Consider the following 23,668-nt stretch of genomic DNA (forward strand, 5'->3'; position numbering starts at 1 on the left):
TCCTTCTATGTGTCTGGGAATGAAGAAACCAAATTGACAAGCATCTAGCAAATCTCTGCCTCCTACCCTAGACCTCTAGTTACTCACATACCCATCTCTGATGAGGCAATTAGTGGGTAGGAAAGGGAGAGATTGATGTACAATTATAGTTTCCTATGGCTGCAAAAGTAAATCATCACACACTTGGTGGCTTTAAACAACAGAAATTCATTCTCACACAGTTCTGGAGGCCAGAAGTCCAAAATCAAGGTGTCAACAGGACCACACTTCCTCTGGAAATTCTGGGGAAGTATCAGTTCTTTGCCTCTTCCAGTGCCTGGTGGCTCCAAGAGTTCCTTGGCCTCTGGCCACAGAACTCCAATCTCCACCTCCATCTTCACGTAGCGCCCTCCTCTTCCGTGTCTTCTCCTTTGTGTGTCTCTTAGAAGGACACTTGTTGTTGGATTCAGGTCCTACCCGGATAATTCAGGATGATCTCATCTTGGGACCCTTAACATAATTACATCTGTAAAACCCTTTTTTCTACATAAGGTCACATTTGCAAATTCCAGGGATTAGGACATAGACATATCTTTTGGGGGACACCATTCCACCCACTACAATCAGCTATCATTACGTTTGTGGAAAATGATGGGGGTCTGGACTAGGATGATGGCTTGGAAGAGAAGGGGATGGACTTACACTGTATTTTAATGGTAGAGCATAGAGGAGTTTGTGATGGTTACAAGTAGCAGCTGAGGGATTGGGGGGATGACTATGTCACTCAGGTCTGGGTTTCAAAATGACTCCCCTGAGGCCATGCTGGGGTTGGACTGAAAGGGAGAGATTAGAGGCCGGGGAGGAGTTTGAGGTCAGGGTCCTGATGAGATCAGGATCCCTGAGCCAGCCTGAACCCTGAAGACACAGAGAAGGGGTTGAGTGGAGAATTAGGAGGCAGGAGGGAGCCACCTTAGAGACTGACAAAGCAGTTGGGGGAGAGGGGACAAGGACAGGTATTTGGCCCAGTGACTGGGTAGATGGTGGGGCTGCCTCAGATGGGAAAACCAGGCAAGGGAATTTGAGGGAGACCCTGAACTCTGTGTAGGATGTGGTGAGAATGAATGTGCCAGGGGACACCCAGGGGACAGTTGACTGGAGCTCAGGAAACAGATTTAGAAAATAGTAGATGAGGCCGGGCATGGTGGCTCACATCTGTAATCCTAGCAGTTTGGGGGGCCAAGGAGGGAAGATTGCTTGAGGTCAGGGGTTTAAGGTTGTAGTGAGCTATGACGATGCCACTGCACTCTAGCCCAGGCGACAGAATGAGACTGTGTCGAAGGAAGGAAGGAAGGAGGGAAGGAAGGAAGGAAGGAGGGAAGGAAGGAAGGAAGGAAGGAAGGAAGGAAGGAAGGAAGGAAGGAGGGAAGGAGGGAGGGAGGGAGGGAGGGAAGGAGGGAGGGAGGGAGGGAGGGAGGGAGGGAGGGAGGGAGGGAGGGAGGAGGAAAGAAAAGAAAGAGAGAGAGAAAGAAAAAGAAAGAAAAAAGAAAATGTTAATAGTAGACAAGATCTCTCAGAAGGAAGAGAGGGCTTGGTCCTCAGGGAGGCAGTGTTCCCAGGGTATGGGTATATGATTGGGTGGAAAAACCCCCAAAGTTGGAAATCTGGGAGGGATGTGAGAATTGACTGGAGTGGGGAGCCAGTGAGGACTTCAGGAGGGACTGTGGAGGCTGTGGGTGTGCACCAACAAGCAGGCGCTGCAAGCTCAGATCTGCCCGCCAAGCTTCCATGCTCCTCCTGGTTCTCTGGGGCCTTCTCTCCTCAGGCCCCACTGCAGAGGCAGGAAGTGCCGCGCAAGGCCCAGCTTCCGCTGGGTTTGTTGGCACCGCTCAGCTGCTCTCCCCACTCCTGGGGACATTCCTACCTCAGGTCTGCAGCACTTTCACTTCCCCACGTGCCCAGCCCCTGCCCCTCAGCACGTGGGAGCACCCTGGTCTACAACAGGATGCAGAGACAGAGGCAAAGACAAGGGGGGGAGGGGCAGAGAGTAAAAGAAGGACAGGAACCCAGAGAGAAAGGGCCAGAAATCCAGACAGAGGGAGGATAGAGACTCAGGGGGCAGGAGGACAGAAATCCGGAGGGCAAGGAAAGAGATCCAGAGAAAGAGATTCTGAAAGAAGGGGACAGAGAAGAAGGGGAGAAAAAGACCCAAAGACCCAGACAGGGGGAACAAGAACCCCAGGGCAGGGAAGGAGGAACAGAGCTGGTTGCAGACATGGCAGAGCTCAGCAGGCCGTGAGGTCAGAGTGTCTGTGAGGTCGGCGGCTGTCCGGGGCCAGACCTGGGCTCCTAGTGCCCAGCGGTGGATATGAATAGATCAAGAGTCCCTTTGGATCCCATGGCCTGAGCCATGAAGACGTGGGAGGAACTGCCCCACGTGTCCTTGGTGCCCACCAATTCCAAGGACCCTCAGGTACCGGGGTGTATGCCCAGCAGGACAAGTGAGGGAGACAGGGACAGAGACAGAGACAGAGAGGAGAGTCACCTCGGCTGAAGAGGCAGGGGGTGGAGCCCCACCCCTGGAACTTCCTCTTTCTCTGTGTTCTTCCTTTCTCCCTCTCTCTCAGCCTCCTGTGCGCTGGGCCTCTTTCTGCCTGTCTCCCCTGCTGCCAACACCTGTCCGGTCCCTCAAGCTGATCACTCCCCCTTCTAGGTGAAGATGTCGGCCCAGGAGAGCTGCCTCAGTCTCATCAAGTACTTCCTCTTCGTTTTCAACCTCTTCTTTTTCGTGAGTTGCCTCCTAGCTAACCCAGCCCGGCCCCAGGCCCTGCCGCTGCCCCCCAACCTCACTCACATACCCGCTTTGCCCCCTCCCCCATCCCCTCCATATTCTATCTCCACCCTCCAGGTCCTAGGCAGCCTCATCTTCTGCTTCGGCATCTGGATACTCATCGACAAGACCAGCTTCGTGTCCTTTGTGGGTGAGGGGGGCTGGGACAGTCGGGAGGGCCTCCCCCCAGGTGACTTCCTGGAGTCTCCCTTGTCCGAGGGAGGCCCGCAGTGCCCGACTGGCTAGGCAGGCCACAGGCTCCCGTCCCCTGCTCACTGTTGCTGCACCTCTCCTCTTAGAGCCTGTGTTTTCTCCCTGGCAAACGGGGTTGTGCATATCAATAATAATAGTGACGAGAGCCATTTCTCAACCATTTCCTATGTGTCACATCTGCTGCTGCTGCTCATCACACAAACCCTCCCACAAACCTTCCTTTTGCTTGAAGTTGAGAGGGGAAGTCCCCTGCTGGATGTTGTGCAGCAAGGAAGTAGAAGAGCAGAAATAATATGAATAACAGCAGAAAAATAATCCAGCAGATTATGTTCTGCTGATTATATTCTGCAGATTAATAATCCAGCAGAATAACAGCAGAAAAATAATCGTCCAAATCCTAGTAGCTCATATTGAATAAGCGTTTGCCCTGTGTTGAGGACTGACTTGAATGCATGTTCCTATGTGTCCTTCAAGATAACCCTGAGAAATAAATATCATTGTCCGCTAGGCCTCAGAGGGTTTAAGTGACTGAGCCAATGTCACAGGACAAGTGGTGGGGTTCACACTACTGGGGATGAGGAGGAGCTGAAGAAGGAAGGAGAGAGTGAGCAAAAAAGAGGGATAGAGATCCAAGGAGGAGGGAACAGATCCAGAATGAGAAGGAGAAAGCCCCAAAAAGAGATGGAGACTCACAGTGGGGCAGGGAGTGTCCCAGAGAGAGGCAGAAACCCAGAGACAGGGGCACCAGGAGCCCAGAGAGAGGACCCCCAGAATACTGCTCTCCACTTGGGTGGCTGCCTGGGTGGGAGATGGGGCTGCTTGGAACTGTGTGCCCCAGGCTCATCATCACTGCCTCTCACCTTTCCCAGGTTTGTCCTTCATGCCTCTGCAGATTTGGTCCAAAATCCTGGCCCTTTCGGGAATCCTCACCATGGGCCTCGCCCTCCTGGGTTGTGTGGGGGCCCTCAAGGAACTCCGCTGCCTTCTGGCTCTGGTGAGTCCTCCAGCTCCCTCCATCCCTACGACCACTCCTAATCTCCCCTTCAAAAGTGGCCTAGGGAGGGGGCTAAGCCTGACCTCTCCACTCTGCCCCCAGTATTTTGGGATGCTGCTGCTGCTGTTTGCCACACAGATCACCCTGGGAATCCTCATCTCCACTCAGCGGGTCCGGGTGAGCTTGCTGTCACTGCCACCACCCCACCTTGGCACTGGGTGGGGAGTAGTTTGGGAGGGGTGGAGAGAGACTGGGAACACAGGCAGACAGGGGCTGCCACAGATGAAGAGAAATAACAGGCTGGGCACAGTGGCTCAGGCCTGTAATCCTAGCACTCTGGGAGGCCCAGGTGGGATGCTTGTTTGAGTTCTGGAGTCTGAGACCAGCCTGAGAAAGAGCAAGATCCTTCTCTGCTAAAAATAGGGGGAAAAAAAAAATTAGCCAGGTGTGGTGGCACACTCCTGTAGTCCCAGCTACTCAGGAGGCTGAGGCAGAAGGATCACTTAAGCCCAAGAGTTTTAGGTTGCAGTGAGTAGGCTGAGGCCATGGCACTTTATTCCGGGAGACACAATGAGGCTGTGTCTAAAAAAAGAAAGGGCGGGGGAGGGGAACAGGCAGAGAACAAAAGCTCCTGAAGAAGAGATAGAGACCTAATGAAACCTGGACATAGTGGGAGAAACAGAAAGACAAACCTGAGGAACAGAGACCTAGCTAGACATTCGGGGAGGAACTGAGACTGGCGCAAAGATACTCAGGGACCCCTTGGGGTTGAGACAGCCTGAGGGAGTCTGGGGCAAGAGGCTGGGCAGATGCGGCCCTGCCTCACACTGGGCCTCACAGCTGGAGCGAAGCGTGCAGGACATCGTGAAGAAGACAATCCAAAACTATCACGCCAACCCGGAAGAGACAGAGGCTGAGGAGAGCTGGGACTACGTGCAGTTCCAGGTGAGTGGGCTCCCACTCCACCCTGACGCGTACCCCTCCTCTAGATCCCGGACTCCGATGTGGCTCCATCTAGTGCTTCACGGAGACTCCGCTCGGACGTGGCCCCAGTCCCAAGATCCAGGACCCTAAAGTACCCCACCCCCGCCACACCTGACGCAGCCCCGCCCCAAAATAACACAACAGGCCCCAACGTGGTCCATCCCAGTACCTAAACCCTGGTGTAGCTCCACCCTCTGCCTCGAGGAGACTTCCGCCCCGCCCCAAATGGCCAAGTCCCTGCACCCAAGACCTTAACGTGACCCAGCTTCCTACTCTGTGGTGACTCTGGCTCCCACCGGATCCCGCCTCCGATGAGATTTCATTCCCTGGACACTCACGTCACCTCTCACTTCCACTCACCTGTCCCCTGAGGCTGAACTGCACCGCCCACCCAATCTCCGCTCCGCAGCGCGATGCCGCAGCTCCTTCCCCAGCCACAGGTCACCCCGCGACTCACGTCTCTCCCAGCTCCATGTTCCAGTCATGTCCCCTGGCCCCTTCGCATCCCCAGCGCAGCCCACTGCCCCCACCCTGCACCCACCACTTAGCCCCTTGCTCGCCGACATGACCTATACCCACCACCCAGTCCCCTGATCCCCAGCATCATCTCGTATCTCTCCGGTCCCCGTCCCTCTGATTCGTATTCCCCTCCCAGCTGCGCTGCTGCGGCTGGCACTCCCCGCAGGACTGGTTCCCGGTGCTCATCCTGAGAGGCAACGAGTCAGAGGTGCACCGCGTGCCCTGCTCCTGTTACAACTTGTCAGCGACAAACGACTCCACAGTCCCCCAGTTCAGCCGGCTCGGACCGTCAGTGCGGCCCCGACACAACACAGATCTCTGCACGGTCCCGGCAGAAAGCTTCATCTACCGAGAGGTGGGGCGGGGCTGCCAACGCGGGGCGGGGCCTAAGGAGGCGGGGCCGCCACCGATGGGCGGGGTCTGTGGGGAGGGTGTGGCTGCAAGGAAGGGAACGGTGCAACGGGAGGGGCGGAGCCCTCTGCGAGGGGCGGGGGACTGTGGGGAGGGCGGGGCATAAAGAAAAGGCTGGGCTTGGAAGAGGTGAGGCGGAGGGGTTAAGGAATTAAGGAAACTAGTGAACCCTGATAACTAGGGGAGCAGGTCGGTGCCTGGAAGTCAGGCGGGGGCTGGGCCTGGGCTTGCAAGAGAATCCCAGAAAGAACTCTACTTGTACACCCCCAGGGCTGCGCGCAGAACCTCCAGAAGTGGCTGCACAACAACCTCATTTCCATAGTGGGCATCTGTCTGGGCGTCGGTCTACTTGAGGTGATCTGGACCCGCCCCCACTTGCCATTGGCCCTATAATCCCTAGATGGTTCCGCCCTTGATTGCGCGTCCTCGGGTTGTCTGTCTAAGACGCCTGCGCGACTGCGCTGTAGCGGATCCTGGCACTCCCGCCGCCCCCTTGGACGAGGGGGCGGAGACCTAGCTTCTGCGAGCCCTGATTGGCCGTACGCAGTGAGAGCCTCCTGCTATTGGCTACAATAGCCCTCCCGTTTCCTCGCAGGTGAGTGTCATGGTGCTGAGCCTGCAGCTACAGCGCTGGGCGCTCCGCCTGGAGCCGGAGCCGCCAGTGGCGGGCGCCGACCGTTCCAACCCCGGGCCCAACTTGATCGCTGACGGCGGCAGCGGGCGCTGTGGCGTGCTCAGCAGCAGCGGGCGTAGCGGCAGTGCACGGGGTGGCTGGGGCATGGCGGATGCCTGCCCCAACTGGGGGGACAAGGGCCCACAGGGCAAGCTGCCCATGGCCCTGGGGCCCTGGCCGCTGTGGGATCAAGACGAGGAGCAGCCCGAGATGGGGAGTGCAGAAGCAGAGGCTGAGGCCGAGGGGGAGGGAGATGCAGATGAGCCTCCAGAATAAAGAACCTTGGGCTTGCTTCCGACCCTACTCCTTCTCAGACGCTAATCCGACCCTGCCTCCCCACCTACTGTAGTTCTCCCTCTAGCCTTGCTCATTTCTACCTCTCCCTTCTCTAGCCCCCTTGATCCAATTCTGGGTCCTACCCCTGACTTTTCTCCCTGGTTGCGGGGGAGGCTCATCAAACACACTGTCGCCAACACCCACTAAAAGTCTCTGCGTCTCCTTTCTCTGTAGCTCGGCTTCATGACGCTGTCGATATTCCTGTGCAGAAACCTGGACCACGTCTACAAACAGCTGGCTCGATACCGCTAGGCCCCATCCTTCCCAAGCCCCGCCTGGATCCCTTCAAGTGCACTTCCGTGCCACCTGTAAATATTTGTTTGATCCTCAGTTCGCCCCAGTCATTGAGCCCTCCACCTCATTCCCCTGGGGACCCAGGTGTCTGCCTGCCTGGCTGCTGCTGTCACCTCTCCCATGGGACCTGGGGCTTCCGTCCACCAGCTTCCTGCCCCAAACATACTTCATTTCTTTGCCTCATCTGTTGGCCTACCACCTCCCACAAGATTATTTTTCATCCAAACCTCAAATAAATACTGTGCATTTTGGTAAAATAGCTTTATCCTCTGTCAGAACACAAACCAACACACTTCGGGGTTGGGGGAAGGAAACAGTCTAGCTCATGGCTCACTGAGGAGGGGGATGAGATTACAAAGCCTCACCCCATTGCTTGTGCAGCTGAGATAAAGTCATAACCCTTATAAATATCTCATTATATTAAAAATATTTCCAGGGCCCACCTGGCTCTGCTCCTACACAAAAGGGTTAATCTTTGTGATACAAGGGATGGTAGGGAGAGGCAGAAATTTAGGGGGAGAGGCAGCTGGAAAACAGGAAGGGAGACAAGCCACTGTGTAACTAAGGCCCTCAGAAACATCCAGAAGGCGGGGAGGGGGCCTTGTCAGAGGCTGAGAAGTGTACCTGGAAGTTGTCTCACTCCTGTCCTCAATCCCTGATGCTCCGGAGTGATCTGTCCTTTCAGACACCCCCTGTGAGGGCCCACTATCAGAGTCTGTTCTTTCCTCAGTCCCAGCCTGTTCAGCTCACCAACCAAGTTTTGGGGTCCCCTATTGCTTAGGCCTCTGAGGTCAGCCCCTTTAAATCACAGCCTCTTCCCTAAATAAGTAGCATGAGGAGAGCTGGAGGGTCCTTCCTGGGAGGAGAGTGTTCCGGGGGCAAGCCAGTTTGGGGGTACCCCTTCAGTCCCTGACCAGGCGGTATATGTGGTGCTGGGCTCCACGCTCACTGGTGGAGACCTCGAAGACATAGGCGGTGCACAGCAGCAATTCCTGGGTGTCTCTGTTTGTCACCACCTGCCAGGGAGGCCAGGAGAAGGGGCTTTATGCTTCGAAGGGAGGGCAAGGACCACTGTGCCCTCTCCAAGCTATCATGGGGCACCCAGCAGACCTCTTTTCCACCCCACAAAACAAGTCCCCACCATGTCATATTCCCTGAGTAAAAGGGACACCCAACTATCAGGTTCCCTGGGCAATAGGAGTTACCCCTAAGCTGAGGGGCCTCACATCAGATGGTGTGTCATGTCTCAGAGTTAATGGGGTTCCCCCGACATCACATTCCCCAGGTAAAAGGGGTCCCCCACCATGTCACAGGTAAAGGGGATGCCATCACTTCAGGTCCCCCAGCCAAGGGGTCTCTACCTCAGCACATTTCCCAAAGTTAAAGAGGCTTCTACCACATCATACTCCCTAAGCTAAGGTTAGCTGAGGATCTGCCAAGGTGACCTCCATGCCAGCTTCCCCAGTGAAGGAGGGATCAATCCCCTTATGTGAGTGTGATGTGAAGTCCCTACCATTTGAGTTCCCTGGGTGAAGCGGTCCCCTAAGCTAAGGGTCAACTGTGGAGTCCCCACTGCATCAGTTTCCAGTTAAAAGACCCTCAGCTGAGGACTCACTTCAGAGTCCCTGCTGTGTCAGTTCCAAAGGTAAGTGGGTCTCCTGGGCTGAGGGTCCAACATGGGGGGAGGTCCCCCTGTATCTGTCCCCCTAGAGTAAAGTTCTGTTGTGGGCACTCCCCTTCACATCAGGGCCCCTGTGTGGTCCAGCTGCAGCATGTCACCTGGAGGATGGTGAAGTTCTCAAGGACGCTGTTCATCATGTATCGCTCAGGCAGCTGCCGCAACTTGTGCAAGAAATTCACCAGGTACTCGCACATGGGCGAGCGCAGTAGGCGGTACACGAATCTCCCGTCCTCCAGCTGGGCCCGCTCCGTCTAAATCAGGTGGCAGGGAGTGGGGAGGGCAGTGGCTGAGAAACACATGTGTCACCACAGGAACTCCACCTGTGCTTCTCTGATGCCATACTCACTCCCACTGCCATCTTCTCTCCATCATCCCACCCACAGTGAGCAGAGACGGAGCCCTGAACCCTTGGGTATCCAACTCAGCATTTTTGAGCCTACAAACCAGGAACCCCACAAACCCCACAAAGTGATGCTTTGAATGCTCAAAGACCTCTGAACACCTCTGACCTTCAAGTCCTCAGATACCCTCCAAACCCTCCAAAGACCCCTTTTGAATTGTAGTGACTTTAAATCTCTCTACCACACATTACCTTTCAGCCCTAAAAGTGATCCCTACCTGTGACTTTTGAACTCCATATTAGCTCCAAACTTATGCATTAAACCCTCAAAGAGGCTGGGACACCCCCCACCACCATGCACACCCCCAAATGCCTGAGCCAATCATGGCTCCTGGCCCATTCTGCACCCCTAGAGTGGCAAGTGGCTGGGCACTCACCCGCCCAGAGCTCCACCCTCCAGCCTCACCTCCACCTTCTCCACCACCTGCTTGCCAAAGGAGCAGACCTTGGAGGAACAGGTGAGGGTCATGTGCTCCAGACTCTCATACTGGCTGCTCACTCCGTAGAAGCCACTGCTGCTGCTGCCACCACCAGCCCCTGCCTCTTCACCGCTTGGGCCCCAGTTCAGGTCCGCCTGAGAAATGGGAAGCCATGGATGAGTTGGAGGGGACCCCCTTAAAATAGTGGGGACTCTGCCCCAAAGCTGGTTCCCCCATTGAGCCTGCAGTTGCCCACCTCCCTTCCTCAGTTTGCAAAGCTCTCCATGAACATCCATCCTCCATCATTGTTAGAGAAGTCTGGGTCCCCAAAACGGTCTTGACCCTCTCTCCCATTAACCAAAGGAGCCCTGGAATTCACCTTTTTTCTCTTGAAGCTCCCAACTCAAGAGTTCAGCCCCTTCCAAGAGCCTGCTTACTAAGGAGGTAGTTACTCTTTAGCAACTGGTTAAAGCTGGGTGCCCTCCCCCAGGCCCTTCACAACCCTGGTTGCTAAGGCAAGTGGCTAAGCAAGGGGGCCTCACAGGGACTGAGGAGGCCTCACTCCTCTCCAGAACACTTTCTCTAGCCCTTTTGGCCAATTCTCAGAGGTCAGACGCCCTCCATAAACCCAGTGGCCAAGTGTGTAGAGAGTTGGCCAAGTGTCATTAGGTAAGATGGGGCCTAATGAACCCTAAGACCTCACCATCACACCTTTGGTCTGAGACACTTCCTTGAGAGGCACACCTCTTCATCTTCCTAACTTTAGTTGCTAACACTTTGCCAGGTCACTGTCCTCAGAGGCCCGACTCCATCCATCACTCTGGCAACAAGGCCTTGTGAAGCCAGGCAAAACTAAAAGCCTTACCAGTCATGCCCCTGAACCCCTTCAGAAGCTGGGCTGCCCAACAGGGTGGCTCTCCAGATCTGGGACCAAATGAGGCCTGTTTAAGCCCTGACAATGCCAGAGACCTCAGCAGCACACCCCTGGAGCAGTCTCGGGCCTCCACTTCACACACCAGAAAGCTTTATAAAGCTTTTTGCACGTCCAGTAAGACCAGCAAAATTCCAACCCTCAGTAGGCTTTCTTCTCAAAGACTACATCCCTCCACTGCATTGGCTACTCAAGAGTAAACACCCCCTCAATGTTTATTGAGCCCCTACAGTGACAGTCATTGTACTGGCCATCAAACCAAATAGGCCTAAGAAAGACCCAAGATGATCCCTCTTAGTCACGATTATATACATAGCACCTGGTTTCGGGCCTGTATATGGGAAGCACTTAATACATGATTGTTAAATAGATACAATACCTTACAAAGCCACTCCCTAGCTCCTTCAATCACTTGCACAAAGCCAGACATTCCCTAGCAACAGGTTCTGGTGGAACCCACTAGCAAAGCCCCAGTCCCCTCTTTAGAGACCAGAACCATCCATGACTCCATTGGCTAAGGGGAGAGCAACAAGGCTTAGTGTGGTCAGGTGAGGAATGGGACAGCCTGAAACATGACAAACTAAAGCCCAGGGCCATATTAGTCACATGACCGAGTGTGGCAAAGTCCAGTGGGATACAGGAAGGCCCAAGTCCCTCCGTCCCTCCCTGGGGGCCAGCAAAGGGGGTTGATACTCCAAGCCATGAGGACTGACTAGTAAGGGCCAGGCTGACGCCAGGGTCCATCCCCGCTAGAGCCAGAGGCCTTAGCTGGGTCGGCACATGATTTACGTGCACTTTTACTTTCGCTTTTGCTGCTGGAACTTACCCAGAACTTGACCAGGAAAAAGGCGTGTGGCGGCCCACGATCATACAGCTCTCGCAGACCACCCTTTTTCTCCGGGAATTTGTCGTAGATCTGCCGGACGTCCACACTCTCCAGCGGGGGTGCTCCGGGGCTGGGGCAGTGCTGGCTGATGTGTACGAACAGGTGCCTCTGGTACTGAGGAGGGTCAGCCGTGGGTGAAAAGTGGGAGGTGGGCTGGACCTCCGACCCTCACCGCCCAAGCCCAGCTCACACCATTGCCAACCCCACAGCTCCAGTTGGCCATTCCACATTGTCCACCCAACACTAGGCCTGACCACAGACGCTGTCCTCACTCCTTTCTGCCCCTGCCTCCCCACAGTCCCTCGGTCCCAATCTCTGCCCGTCCCCTTATCTCCATTCCCACTGCCTCAGCCTCAGGCCTCAGCCTCTCCAACCCTCACTGCAGCCTCTCACCTCTCCAGTTCATCCCTCACACCACCCCAGAGCTGACCCTGGCCCTCACATGCTCATAGTCCTCCCATGGCTCCCTAGTACCACAGGACAAAGCCCACACCCTGTCAGCCTGGCACTATATAGAACAGCTCATCAATGTTCAGTGGATGGATAGATAGGAATCCACATGGCCCACATCCAAGACTCCCTATCTGTCTGCACTCTCGTGACTCCTTGTCTTGACTTTTTCCATATCCCCAAACCCCTCCCCATCTCCTCCTCCAATACAAATCTTCCCTCTATCTTTCCAGGCCCAAATCTACCTCTTCCTGGAAGCCTCTCTTGATCACAATCAGATGAGATCTCTCTACTCCACCCTCTCCATGGTTCCCCATTGTCCTCAGGAGAAAGTCTGGGTCCCTCAACTTAGCAATGCCAGCTCCTCCAAAACTAGCACCTGCCCAGCTATCTGCAGCCTCACCAGCTCCCACCATATTCTATTATTTGTCTCCCTGAAACTCCATGCTCTACCCATCTCTATACCTGGAACATCCAATTCCACACATGGCAAACTCCTATATAACCCTCAAAGCCCAACTCAAATATTGTCATCTCAGGGAAGCCTTCATTAACTCTCTAAACAGAATTACTCCACTATATATTCACAAAAACTTGAGCTCCCCCAACCCAGCTTCCCCTATCCCTGATATTCAAAAGACACCTATCAAGAGATCTATGTGCAGGCACTATGGTGGGTCCCAAGGCTAAAAGATAAAGTCCCTGACCTCATGGAGTTCACAGTCTACTGACAAAGAGAGAAAATTTAAAAATCAGCCCATGGATAATATAAATTTCAAGGCCGGATGTATGCTTTAAAAAAAAAAACTATAGTAAAGTATAGTAAGGGGGTTGGAAGCTATGGCACCTGGTATTTTCCATTAAGGTGTTTGGGGAATGCCTATTTTAGAAGATAATCTAGCAAAGGACTAAACAAATGGAAAGAGTGAGTCATAGAGATGTGGGGAAAGCAAACATTCCAGGCAGTAGGAACAGCAGATGCAAAGGCAGGAGTGGGTTGTGCAGGTTAGAGGAAGAGCAAGGAGACCAGTGTGACTGGAGCAGAGCAAGTGAGGGTCAGAGTGCAGAAGTAAGGAAAGAGCAAGAACAGGGCTCAGCCTCAGAGCCTTGTGGGCACCTGAAAGGATGTTACCTTTTACTCCAAGTGGGAGGAAAGGTTTTTTTGTTTGGTTGGTTTTGGGTATTTTGAGACAGAGTCTTGCTCTGTTGCCTCCACTACAGTGCAGTAGCATCATCATAGCTCACTGCAACCTCAAACTCCTGGGCTCAAGCCTCAGCCTCACCCTCAGTCTCCTTAATAGCTGGGACTACAGGCACGTGCCACCAAGCCCAGCTAATTTTTTCTATTTTTGGTAGAGACAGAGTCTTACTCTTGCCGAGGCTGGTCTCAAACTCCTGAGCTCAAGTGATTCTCCCATCTCCGCCTCCCAAAGTGCTAGTATTACAAGCGTGAGCCACCATGCCCAGCCTTAAATTAGTGTTTTAATTGGTGTTTATACAGTGACAGCTATGTGTTCACAAAACCGCATTCCTTTACAGTGCTAAACTACATTTCCCAGGCTCATTTGTAGTTAGGTGGGATCACATGACTAAGTTCTGGCCAATGGGATGTGAGCAGACGTGTCACTTGAGATATCCTAGTCAGATCCTTAAAGCTTCCGGCACAATCTTAACTCTCTCTCTTCTTCCAACTGCTGGCCAGATGCAGAGAATCCCCCAGCAAATTCTGAAGCTGTAGAAAATGATAGAGGCCAAAATGGAAGGAGCCTGGATCCCTGAGTCACTGTGTGGAAGGCTCCTGCTATACCCATGATGAAATGTTACATGAGTGAGAAACTTCTATGGTGTTCAATCTCTAAGAGTTGGGAGTTGTTTTTTCTAACAGTCAACCCACCCTGACTTGTACAGCATCTGTCTCCATCCTAGCCCAGGAAAAGCTCAAGCCCAGAAATAAGATCTGCTTTCCCAAGTTCCTACACACATCACAAAGCCTGGCAAATGGCAGAAACCCAAACATATTTCATAAATGAATGAACGATGTTCTGGAGAGTTTCTCTGACTTTCCCAACCTATGAACCCATGACCCTCCAATTCCTTAATGCTAGCAGTTCACCAAATATGGCCCCTGAATCAGCCACATCAACATCACCATGGAGCTTGTCAGAAACACAAATTCTCAAGCCCCACATCACATATAGTGAATCAGAAGTTCGAAGATTGGGGCCCAGTGATTTCTGTTTTAACAAGCCTCCAGATGATTCTGATACACTCTAAAGTTTGAGAACCACTACTCTATGCCCTCCCTCCCTGACACCCTCTACATTCCAAAAATCCCTCAGTGATCATCCCAAAATTTCACTCACAGAGTCAACCGCATCCGGTGGTTCCACAAAGGCCGAGAACTCCACCAGCTGCAACCGGGCAGTACCCAGGGCCCGAGCCTGCCAGGCTGGTGGTGATGGGGCAGGTGGGGGCAGGGGTGAGAGAGCTTGGGGGGGCTCGTACCCTAAAGAGAAAGAAGAAAGAACAATAAAAATTGCTAACAGTTATTGAATATATCAGGTACTGTTCTCTCTTGCCTGCCTCCACTTAGAAGCTGAAAAAGCTAAATACTCACTTTCCCAGCCTCCCTTGCAGCTAGAGGTGGCCATATGACACAGTCCTGGCCAATGAGACGTTAGAGGGGGGCTTCTGGGAAGGAGTTTCTTCCTGAATGAAAAAGACAGAACTTTGGGAGGAGAAAGCTTTTGCCCTGTCCAAATCTTGCTCGGAACATAATGCCTGGAGTCACAACAGCCAACTTAGGACAGTAAGACAGAGGTCAGGGGAACTATAGAAATGCCAGTCCTGATACTGCTGAGCTACAGAGCCAGCACAGAAGCAGCCCACCTCCAGAATTTTTTTATGTGGAATTAACAAAAAGTTAAAGCCTTTATTATTTACCTTAAAGCCTTTACTTTGTAAGGCACTATTAATTTGGGCATTCTGTTACTTGCAGCCGAAAGTATTCCTAATTGATAAATCTGTGGAATCTGGGGGAGCTAGGGACTCCCTCTTTCACTGATGTGAGTTCTCAGGGCTACAGCATGGACATCTGGAAGCCATCTTTGCTGCCAGGTGAGCTGAGCCTGCCTGGGAATGAAGCCACCACAGAGGAAAGCAGATCGAAGCAACTCCTAATGCTACCACTTGAGTACCATCCATGGATCCAGCCATGCCTGAAGCCATCATTCTGAACTATCAGTTACTTGAACTGATAAATCAAAAACTGTTCCAGACCAGGCACAGTGGCTAACACCTGTAATCCTAGCACTGTGGGAGGCCGAGGCGGGAGGATCGCTCAAGGTCGAGAGTTCAAAACCAGCCTGAGTAGGCCAGGCACGGTGGCTCACGCCTATAATCCTAGCACTCTGGGAGACCAAGGTGGCTGGATCGTTTGAGCTCAGGAGTTCAAAACTAACCTGAGCAAGAGCGAGAACCCGTCTCTAACTATAAATAGAAAGAAATTAATTGGCCAACTAATATATAGAGAAAAAATTAGCCGGGCATGGTGGCGCATGCCTGTAGTCCCAGCTACTTGGGAGGCTGAGGCAGGAGGATTGCTTGAGCCCAGGAGATTGAGGTCGCTGTGAGTTAGGCTGACGCCACAGCACTCACTCTAGCCTGGGCAACATAGTGAGACTCTGTCTTAAAAAAAAAAAACAAAAAACCAGCCTGAGTAAGAGCAAGACCCCATCTCTACTAAAAATACAAAGAAATTAATTGGCCAACTAAAAATATATAGAAAAAATTAGCCAGGCATGATGGCACATGCCTGTAGTCCCAGCTACTCGGAAGACTGAGGCAGAAGGATTGCTTGAGCCCAGGAGTTTGAGGTTGCTGTGAGCTAGGCTGATGCCATGGCACTCTAGCATGGGCAACAGAGTGAGACTCTGTCTCAAAAAAGAAAAGTTCCTTCTTTTTCCTTTCTTTTCTTTTCTTTTTTTCTGCTTTACCTAGCCTGATTTGGGCTTCTAGCTCTTACACTGCAAGAATCTTGGCTAATACACTTCCCCAATGTCTCATAAGCTACCAAGTGACAGAACACAAAATTAGTGTGTGTCTGGCTATAGAGACCCTGCTGTTAACCATTACAAATTCTGCCACTCACTTTTTCAGTCCATACACACACACACACACACACACACACACATGCACGCACGCACGCATGCACGCACACGCGCACACACACACACACACACTGCCTCAGTAAGAATGTGTCCCCTGATTAATGGAAGGTTGAAAGAAAGGCAGCTGTGGTCAAGGAGAGAGATGGGAGGCAAGGGAGGGTGGAGGACAGGCTCTTACCTGGGAGGTCATTGGCTGGGGGAGTCAGTGACAAGGAAAATGGTGTCTGTGAAAATGGCTTCACGCTGAGAAAAAGAAAGCCAGGGGTCAACAAGATAGAAAGATGCTACTTGTACCAGTTAATATTTAATTAGAGGCCACAACAAGCCAGACCCTATGCTAGGACATTCCGTGCACAATGTCACTGAAGCCTCACAGCCCATGGAGTAGGTGGAATTACTGCTCTTCTTATTTTACAAATGAGGAAACTGAGGCACAGACCTGCCCAAAGTCACACCACTGGGGTGCAATGGAGCCTGGACTTGAACCCAGGTCAGTCCTAACCATGAAGTCACCCATGATGATGATATTTTGGTATCTCTCACATAATGTCAAAAAAAGAGAAACCAGGTCTTGAGCTATAGGGAAAAGACAAAGAAGATGGGGAATTTGAAGAAAGAAGAGGCTGAGAGGCCGAGAGGGTGGGAAGAAAATGACCAGGGGTCAGGAGATGGGCCATCAGGCCAAAGGTCGGAGTGGGGAGGCACCACCGTCTAATAGAAATTTCTGTGTGATGGAATGTTCCACGTCTGTACCATTCAATGCAGTAACCACTGGCCACATGTGACTACTGAGCACTAGTGTGGCTGATATATCTGAGCAACTGAATTTTAAACTTTATTTAATTTTCTTTAATTTTAATTAAAATAGCTGTATATGCCTAGTGGGTACAGTACCAAACACAGCTCTAGAGGTTCAAAGGTAGCCCAGGAGATGGTGGTGTGGAGACATAGAAGTCAAAGGTCCCCTAGGGAGATAGGACATGGTGGTCAGATGTCAGGAAAGAGGTCAAGGGTCAAAAGACCTGTATCAGAAAAACAAACTGCAGGGACCTTCAGACTCTGACTCCCAGGGGCTCTGCCTTAGTCCTCATCATCCCAATTCTAAAATCTAAACTGGAATATTCCACTCATTGACACAATCTCTGGTCATCAAAGCCATTGTTCAAATGCCACCTCCTCAGAGAGACCTTTCCTGACCCCTGTCTAAAATAAACCTCATACAATCTGCTTTATTTCTCATATTTATCCCTTCTTATTCTTATTTGTTTACGTGTTTATTGTCTGTCTTGTTGCCTCCACAAATACATAAAGCTACATGAAGGCAGGGATTCTGCCTATCTTGTTCACTGCTGTGTCCCCAAACAAGGCACAGTACCAGGCACTTAGTAGGCACTCAATAAATCTTTGACTGACCAATCGCTTAATACTGGCCTTCTCTCATCTCCTGGAACCCACCAAACTTTCCTACCTCAGGGCCTTGTCACATGCTATTGCAAGCTGTTTTCTCTGCCTAAAACATTCCCACCCCCAATCTTCACCTGGCCAAGTACTATTCAGCCTTCAATGTCACCTTCTCAGAGAAACCCCCAGAACTTTCTCCTCCACCCCAGAACCTGTTGTGTTTCTTCACAGCACTTCACATGCTTTCTGGTTGTGTGTTTATGCATGTGATGATTTAATCAACATTCATCTCCCCAGTGCAGTGCCTGTGGAACCACCCCTCCTTCCAGCTCGGCCCCTCCCCTGCAAACCTGCAGTTCCTTCAGCTCCTGGGGACTTGTTCTGACGCTTTCCGGTGTCCCCATGCAGCTGCAGCTCCCCAGTGAACTTTCCTCTCACCCAGTCTAGACCCCATAGCCTGTCACTTCACTCTTCCTCTGGCAATACCCTGAACCCTCCTGGTTCATTGTCCTGTGGCCACTGCCTTATTGACACCCAGCCTGGATCCACTAGCTCCTTTCTGGGCTGAAAAGGGCACTTCCCATGAGCCTCTGGAGCCCATTCCTATTCCTCTAGACTAAAAACACATCCTGTCACTCTCAGGGCTCTCTCAGAGCTGAAAAGGACACTCCCATGTACCTCTGGGACCAATTTTCTTCCTTCTGAGCCTAAGAGAGGATAATACCCCCTATTCTACCCTCAGGTCCAAGAACCACCTCAATGAGATGGAAACAAGCCTTCCCATCAGCCTCTAGGGCTCCACTTGATCCTCCATGGAGTCTCTGGACCTACAACTGCCTTTCCCATGAGCCTCTGGGGCCAGAACAATCCCACTGGAGGGTCATTATCCCATGGACATCCTGTAGGCCCTTCCCACTCATCGAGTTCCATGCTGAGCTCATTTCACCTTAAAACCCACTTCTTTTCCAGGCTGTGCACCTCCAGACAGTCCCACTGACTCTAAGCAAACCCTGGATGCTCTCCTTGCCTCCTTCCTCCTTCCCAGGCCAACAGCCCTAGCCCCAACCCTCCCCCTCCTGACTCCCTTTGCCCAGGCCCCTCCTCACTATCCCAGCTCACACCTAGTCCTGAGCACTTATTATGTGCCAGGTCCTATCCTAACAATCGTACATGTGTTAAACTAATTTATTCCAACAGAGAAACTGTGAGGGAAGTACTATTATTATCCCCATTTTAGAGATGAGGAAACTGAGGCTCTGAGCATTGAAGTCATCTACTCAAGGCCCATAACCGATAAAGGGCAGAGGTCAGATTCAAATACAGATAGTGTGGCTCTAGAATCTGTGTTCAAAAGGAAGATGGGAGCTAGAAAGTGGAGTGAGAAAGTTCTCTGGAGGGGGGGAGAGGTGTGTGAGAGTGGGGGTCAGGTGCTGAGCCAGGACACGAAGTACTCACTCTGGAACATTCCAGGGAGGTCCAGAGCCTCCTGACCAAAACTGGAAAAGTTCAGAGGCCTGGAGAGGAGACAAAGAAGGACGGTTGGTCAGTCCCCTGATGGCCACTGTAGCCCCATCCCTCCAGCCCCAAGCCCCATAATCCCAGACCAGGCCACCCACCTGAGGACCGGCAGGACCCAGTTTGGCCTGCAGGGAAGGTGCAGAGATGAGCTGCGCCGAGGACATGGTAGCCATGGTCTGGAAAGCCTTGTCCTTGGACACCTGGTCCTGGAGGAAAAGGTGAAGGTTCCTGTTAATAATGAGGGAGTCCCAGTCAACACAACAAGGGTGGGACAATGTGGGCATGGGGCCAGGATGGGGTGATGCAGAGCAGGGGAGTCAAGGTACAGGGCTGGGGAAAGGTTGAACTCCCTCTCACTACAGCCCTCCGCCCCTCCTCCTGGATGGGACGGTTGTCTGGCGTGAGAGTGGGTGGGAGGATGAGCAGGGGGACTTACCACATTCAGAGCCTGCCCGTGGGGGTGGGGGAGGGTGCCAAAGGAGGAAAGAAAACATGACTTAGGAAGTGAGGCCTAGACTCCCACACCTCCCTGCCCTACCAGCCCACACAGTCCCACGGCCCTGAGCTGAGCAATGGGGGTCAGGGGGCAAAGGCAAGGGATGGGCGTAGAGTAGGAAGTAACAGTGGCCAGCCCTGGAGAAGGGATTTCCCTGCCCAGGATAAAAGACAGTAATGAGGGTTTCTAGGTCAAGAAAAAGCCAGAGTAGAGGTTCCCAGATGCCCAAGCGACAGGAAATGAGAATTTCAAACCCAGAGGGAACAGGAGGTGAATGTTTCCTAGTCCAGATGGAACAGAGAGGGAACAGAGAGGGCCCCGAAAGACAGGAAGTGAAGGTTTTTAGACCTAGAGAGAAAGGAAGGGAAGGCTTCTGGGGAAGTGATTATCCTCAAGTTCAAAGGAAGAGACAAAAAAATCCCCTCACACCCAGATGGGTAGACTATGAGGGTGTCAGGCCAAGAGGGAACAGAAAATCCAAAGGACAAAGAAAAGAAGATGGATATAAGAATCTCCCACAGGACATGAAGGTTTCTGGACACAAAAAGAGCAGGCAGGGCACATGGGGCCAGGAAATGGGAAGATAAACCAGAAGGGACAAAGAGGAGATCTTCATAGCACAAGAGGGAAGAGGAAATGAGACAGCCAGGAAGAACAAAAGGAGAAGAGGGATAGGAAGGGGGTGACAACAGTAGCCAAGGAGAGAAGTAATGGCCCATCCTTCGTACTGTCCTAAGCTAAATCTTCATCCCTCCCTCTATGCAATCTCTCCCTACCCAGGGTCTCTACCCACCTTCTCTTGCTGGGCCACTGATCCTCCATCTTGGATATCTGTACCCCCTGCCCTGTCTACAAAAGTTCCCCACCCTGGGTCTCTGTCACCCTCTCTCTGGCTCTCTGTCCCCCTCTCTCTAGGTCTCTGCCCTCCTCTCTCTGGAGCTCTGTCCCCCTCTCCCTGGCTCTCTGTTACCCTCTGTCTCTAAGTCTCTGTCCCCCTCTCTCTGGGTCTCTGTCACCCTCTGTAAGTTTCTGTCCCCCTTTCCCAGGGTCTCTGCTCTCCTCTCTCTGGGTCTCTGTCCCCTTCTCTTTTGGGCTCTGTCCCACTATGCCTCTAGGTCTTTGTTCCTCTCTCTCTAAGTCTCTGTTTCCCTCTCAGGATGTCTGCCTTGGTCCCTACCTTCAGCTTGGACTGGATTTCCCTTGATTTCCTTCGGGTCAAAACCTGGATGTGACTAGAGACCTGGAGGGATCAACAGAGAAGTGGATTCAGGCCACAGCCACCACCCACCCCTTACAGCCACTACCCCTTCCCTTCTTCCTCCAGGTGCCCCACTGAGCTGCTAGAACATGAAAGATGACAAACACACAGAAGGTGCTAGCCATTGCATGTTTGGAGCATGCAAACACAGACATGTCCACAAAGGTTATTCTTTCCAGGAACTTGCTAACTCCACTGACTTTCCCCAGATCCAGCAAATCCAGGCCTCCGTCCCCTTCCCTGGTGCTTTCTCGTTGGCTCTTTTGGTCTCTCTGACTCTCTCATTCAAACACAACTGCTAGGAAAACTATCCCAAAATAGGCACAGTTAGAGCACACTGAGAGCCATGCCAAGACGACAGACAAAAGCACATGAACCAGATCCTCCTTGAACCTGAACCTGCCCATATGAGGATGTCCCCTAAGAAGACAGGCCCATCCCAGACAGAAGCCTACAAGTCAGTTCTGAGACCTGTTTGCGAGTTCGGGTCTTCCCTGTTCTCAGCTTGATGTAGCGGGCAATCAGTTCATTCCGACCTAAAGATTGAAAGATGGAACAGAGTTAGACCTTCAGCAGAACTTCCCAACAGACAGGAAACTAGGAAAAAAGAGAGCAGCAATAGTCCCCAACGGTCTGTAGCAGCTGGCCTGCAGGTCTCCTCGGCTATATGGGAGCCAGACTGCTTGGGTTCCTAACCCATCTTGATCATGTACCAGCTCTGTGACCTTAAGCAAATCATTTAACCTTCTGTGCCTCAATTTCCTCATCTGTGCAAATGGTGATGCTAGCTCCTACTTAGAGCTCCATAAGTATTGATCATTATCATTATTAATCGGTGGGGGCCAGGGCAAAAGACACAGGTGGACTCACCATACATCTTGCCTTCATCGGACAGGATGATTTTCCGGCGGCCACAGGGTGGGTAGATGGCCAGGGCCTCCTGGAAGCTCTGCTCAATGTCTGGGCTCCAGACACCTTCTGCATCCGGGCCCCCATCTCCTCCAGCCCCCTCGCTGCCTCCGGTACCCTCCTCACTGCCTTCCTCACTGCCTGTCCAGCCGCTGCCATCGTCCAGGGGGGCCCCAACCCGGGGTTCCCCCATCTGGGCCTGGAGGAACACAGAGCTCAGCAAGCTTCCCCCAGCCCCCCTGGAGGAACCTGAATCTTGAGGGCTAGGGGTCCCGACTGCTGGGTTCTGGAGGAGAAAGGAGCTGGATTTCTGGAAAAGCTTAGGGTGCGAGTGTTCTCTGAGTTTGTAAAAGAATTGGATCTTGACGAGTTGTGAATACCCAGAGCAATGCCTAGGGCCCATGAGGGCTAAACCTTTGGGTATGGGTTCCTGGTTTGGGAGAAGATGGAAGTCAGGAGCTAGTTTGCAGAGAAGGAGGGTGTGAGTGTAACCATCCGAGTCCCAACCCAGGAACAGGTGCTAAGATGTGAGTAGCAGCTGCTAGAAAAGAAGGAAGAGGGGACAAGCCCAAGTAAGGCTGACAGGAGATCTAGAAAGAAGGAAACCAAGATCCAGAGAGAACCGGACAGAGACCAGAGAGACAAGGATATAGAGACCCAGAAAGAGAGATAGGGACTCGGACAGAAGGGCACAGAGGCCGGGAGAGAGAGAAAGAGAGACCCAAAGAGAGGACCACAGAGACCTAGAAAGAAGGGGACAGAGACCCAGAAAGAGGGGGAGAGACTCAGGGCAGAAACTGAGGAGGAGACCAGGAAAGACCCACAGAACCACAAGCTGGGGGGCAGGGGCGTCCAGCCATCAGGCGAGCCAGAACAAAGGGCCCAGGCGTCCCCTCCCCCAGCTTCCCATAACCCCCATCAGGGGAGGGGCTGGCCAGCAGGGCGACTCCCCTCGGGCCCCCGGTCCCTCCCCTCCCCTCCCATCTCCTCCCCGCCCCTCTCCTCCCCTCCCCCTGCGCCGTGGGCTCAGAGCCAACTCAAGTTCCCAGTGACTTTCCGGAGGCCAAGAACAGGGAAAACTTTTCCCAACACAGTCAGATCCCGCCTCCCTGGAGGCTCCATGTCTTCTACAGCTTTCCCAGGACCCCAGCGTCCAGGGTCCCCATGCCTCTCCTCTCTCAGACCCTGGCAGACAAAGACCCCAGCCGGAGCCCGGTGGCGCCGCGGCGCTCAGGACCCCCGTAGGCCAAAATCCCAGCCCAACCCTCCCCCATGTGGCCAGACAAAGGGATGGTGGAGCCGAGTAAGAAAGGTCCCCTAATTTCCCGCCCCAGCCCCATACCCCTAAAGAGACAAGACTGAAGATCCAGAAAGCCCTAAAGCGCTCCCTCGGCTACCTCGGAGGCCTTCCCTTCTCCATAAGGAGGACCCGAAGCCCACAGATCGCACGGGGCCCCTCTCACTCCCAGCTGACACTGCCCCAGACGCTCGCACGCCCCCACAGCCCGCCGGGGTCCTCAGCCTCGCCCGACCCGCGCGCCACACGCACAGACGCGGCCCACCCACAAACACCCTGACTCGGGCGAAAGTTCCAGCTCCGCACTGAGGCTCGGACACGAGCGCAAACTCGGGGCGCCGGGCAGAAAGAGCGCGGCGAGCTGGTCCCACGACACACACCTCACCTCATAGCGAGGAACTTCCCACCCAACTCACACACCCCAGAGCGGGTCCCCGGCTCCCGCCGGCGCCTTCCTACCTCCCGGCCTGGGGCTGGGGAGCCGCGGCGGGCGGGGCGCGGCCAGGGACAAAGTTGCCGGGAGCTTTGTTTGGGAAAGTGGGAGGGACCGCAGGGGGCGGGCCCAGGCGGCGGACGGTGGAGAGGGGACCCGGCCGTGACAGCTGGGGGAGGATCTTGCCTCG

At 53.2% G+C, this 23,668-nt stretch overlaps 2 protein-coding genes across 3 annotated transcripts; one reads left to right on the forward strand and one right to left on the reverse strand.

Moving 5' to 3' along the window:
* Positions 1-2,557: 2,557 nt before the first annotated feature.
* CD37 (CD37 molecule) lies at positions 2,558-7,487 on the forward strand. Of its 2 annotated transcripts, XM_020283275.2 has the most exons (8): positions 2,558-2,764; positions 2,885-2,957; positions 3,889-4,013; positions 4,116-4,190; positions 4,854-4,958; positions 5,653-5,871; positions 6,198-6,281; positions 7,111-7,487. In XM_020283275.2, the coding sequence occupies exons 1-8, from the start codon at positions 2,696-2,698 to the stop codon at positions 7,186-7,188; spliced, it is 828 nt and encodes a 275-aa protein (XP_020138864.1). In that variant the 5' UTR covers positions 2,558-2,695; the 3' UTR covers positions 7,189-7,487. The 2 variants fall into 2 exon arrangements, with proteins under 2 accessions (XP_020138864.1, XP_075849328.1); XM_075993213.1 differs by lacking the exon at positions 2,885-2,957.
* On the reverse strand, positions 7,477-23,668 carry TEAD2 (TEA domain transcription factor 2). Its single transcript, XM_012754431.3, has 13 exons — positions 23,505-23,668; positions 21,710-21,947; positions 21,311-21,375; positions 20,759-20,821; positions 19,522-19,533; positions 19,184-19,291; positions 19,023-19,081; positions 16,345-16,409; positions 14,361-14,503; positions 11,488-11,661; positions 9,718-9,885; positions 9,010-9,162; positions 7,477-8,246 (listed from the first exon to the last, which is right to left on the reverse strand). The coding sequence occupies exons 2-13, from the start codon at positions 21,939-21,941 to the stop codon at positions 8,133-8,135; spliced, it is 1,356 nt and encodes a 451-aa protein (XP_012609885.2). The 5' UTR covers positions 21,942-21,947; positions 23,505-23,668; the 3' UTR covers positions 7,477-8,132.

This window comes from Microcebus murinus, chromosome 16 (genome assembly GCF_040939455.1).
Source record: "Microcebus murinus isolate Inina chromosome 16, M.murinus_Inina_mat1.0, whole genome shotgun sequence".
Classification (NCBI taxonomy): domain Eukaryota; kingdom Metazoa; phylum Chordata; class Mammalia; order Primates; family Cheirogaleidae; genus Microcebus; species Microcebus murinus.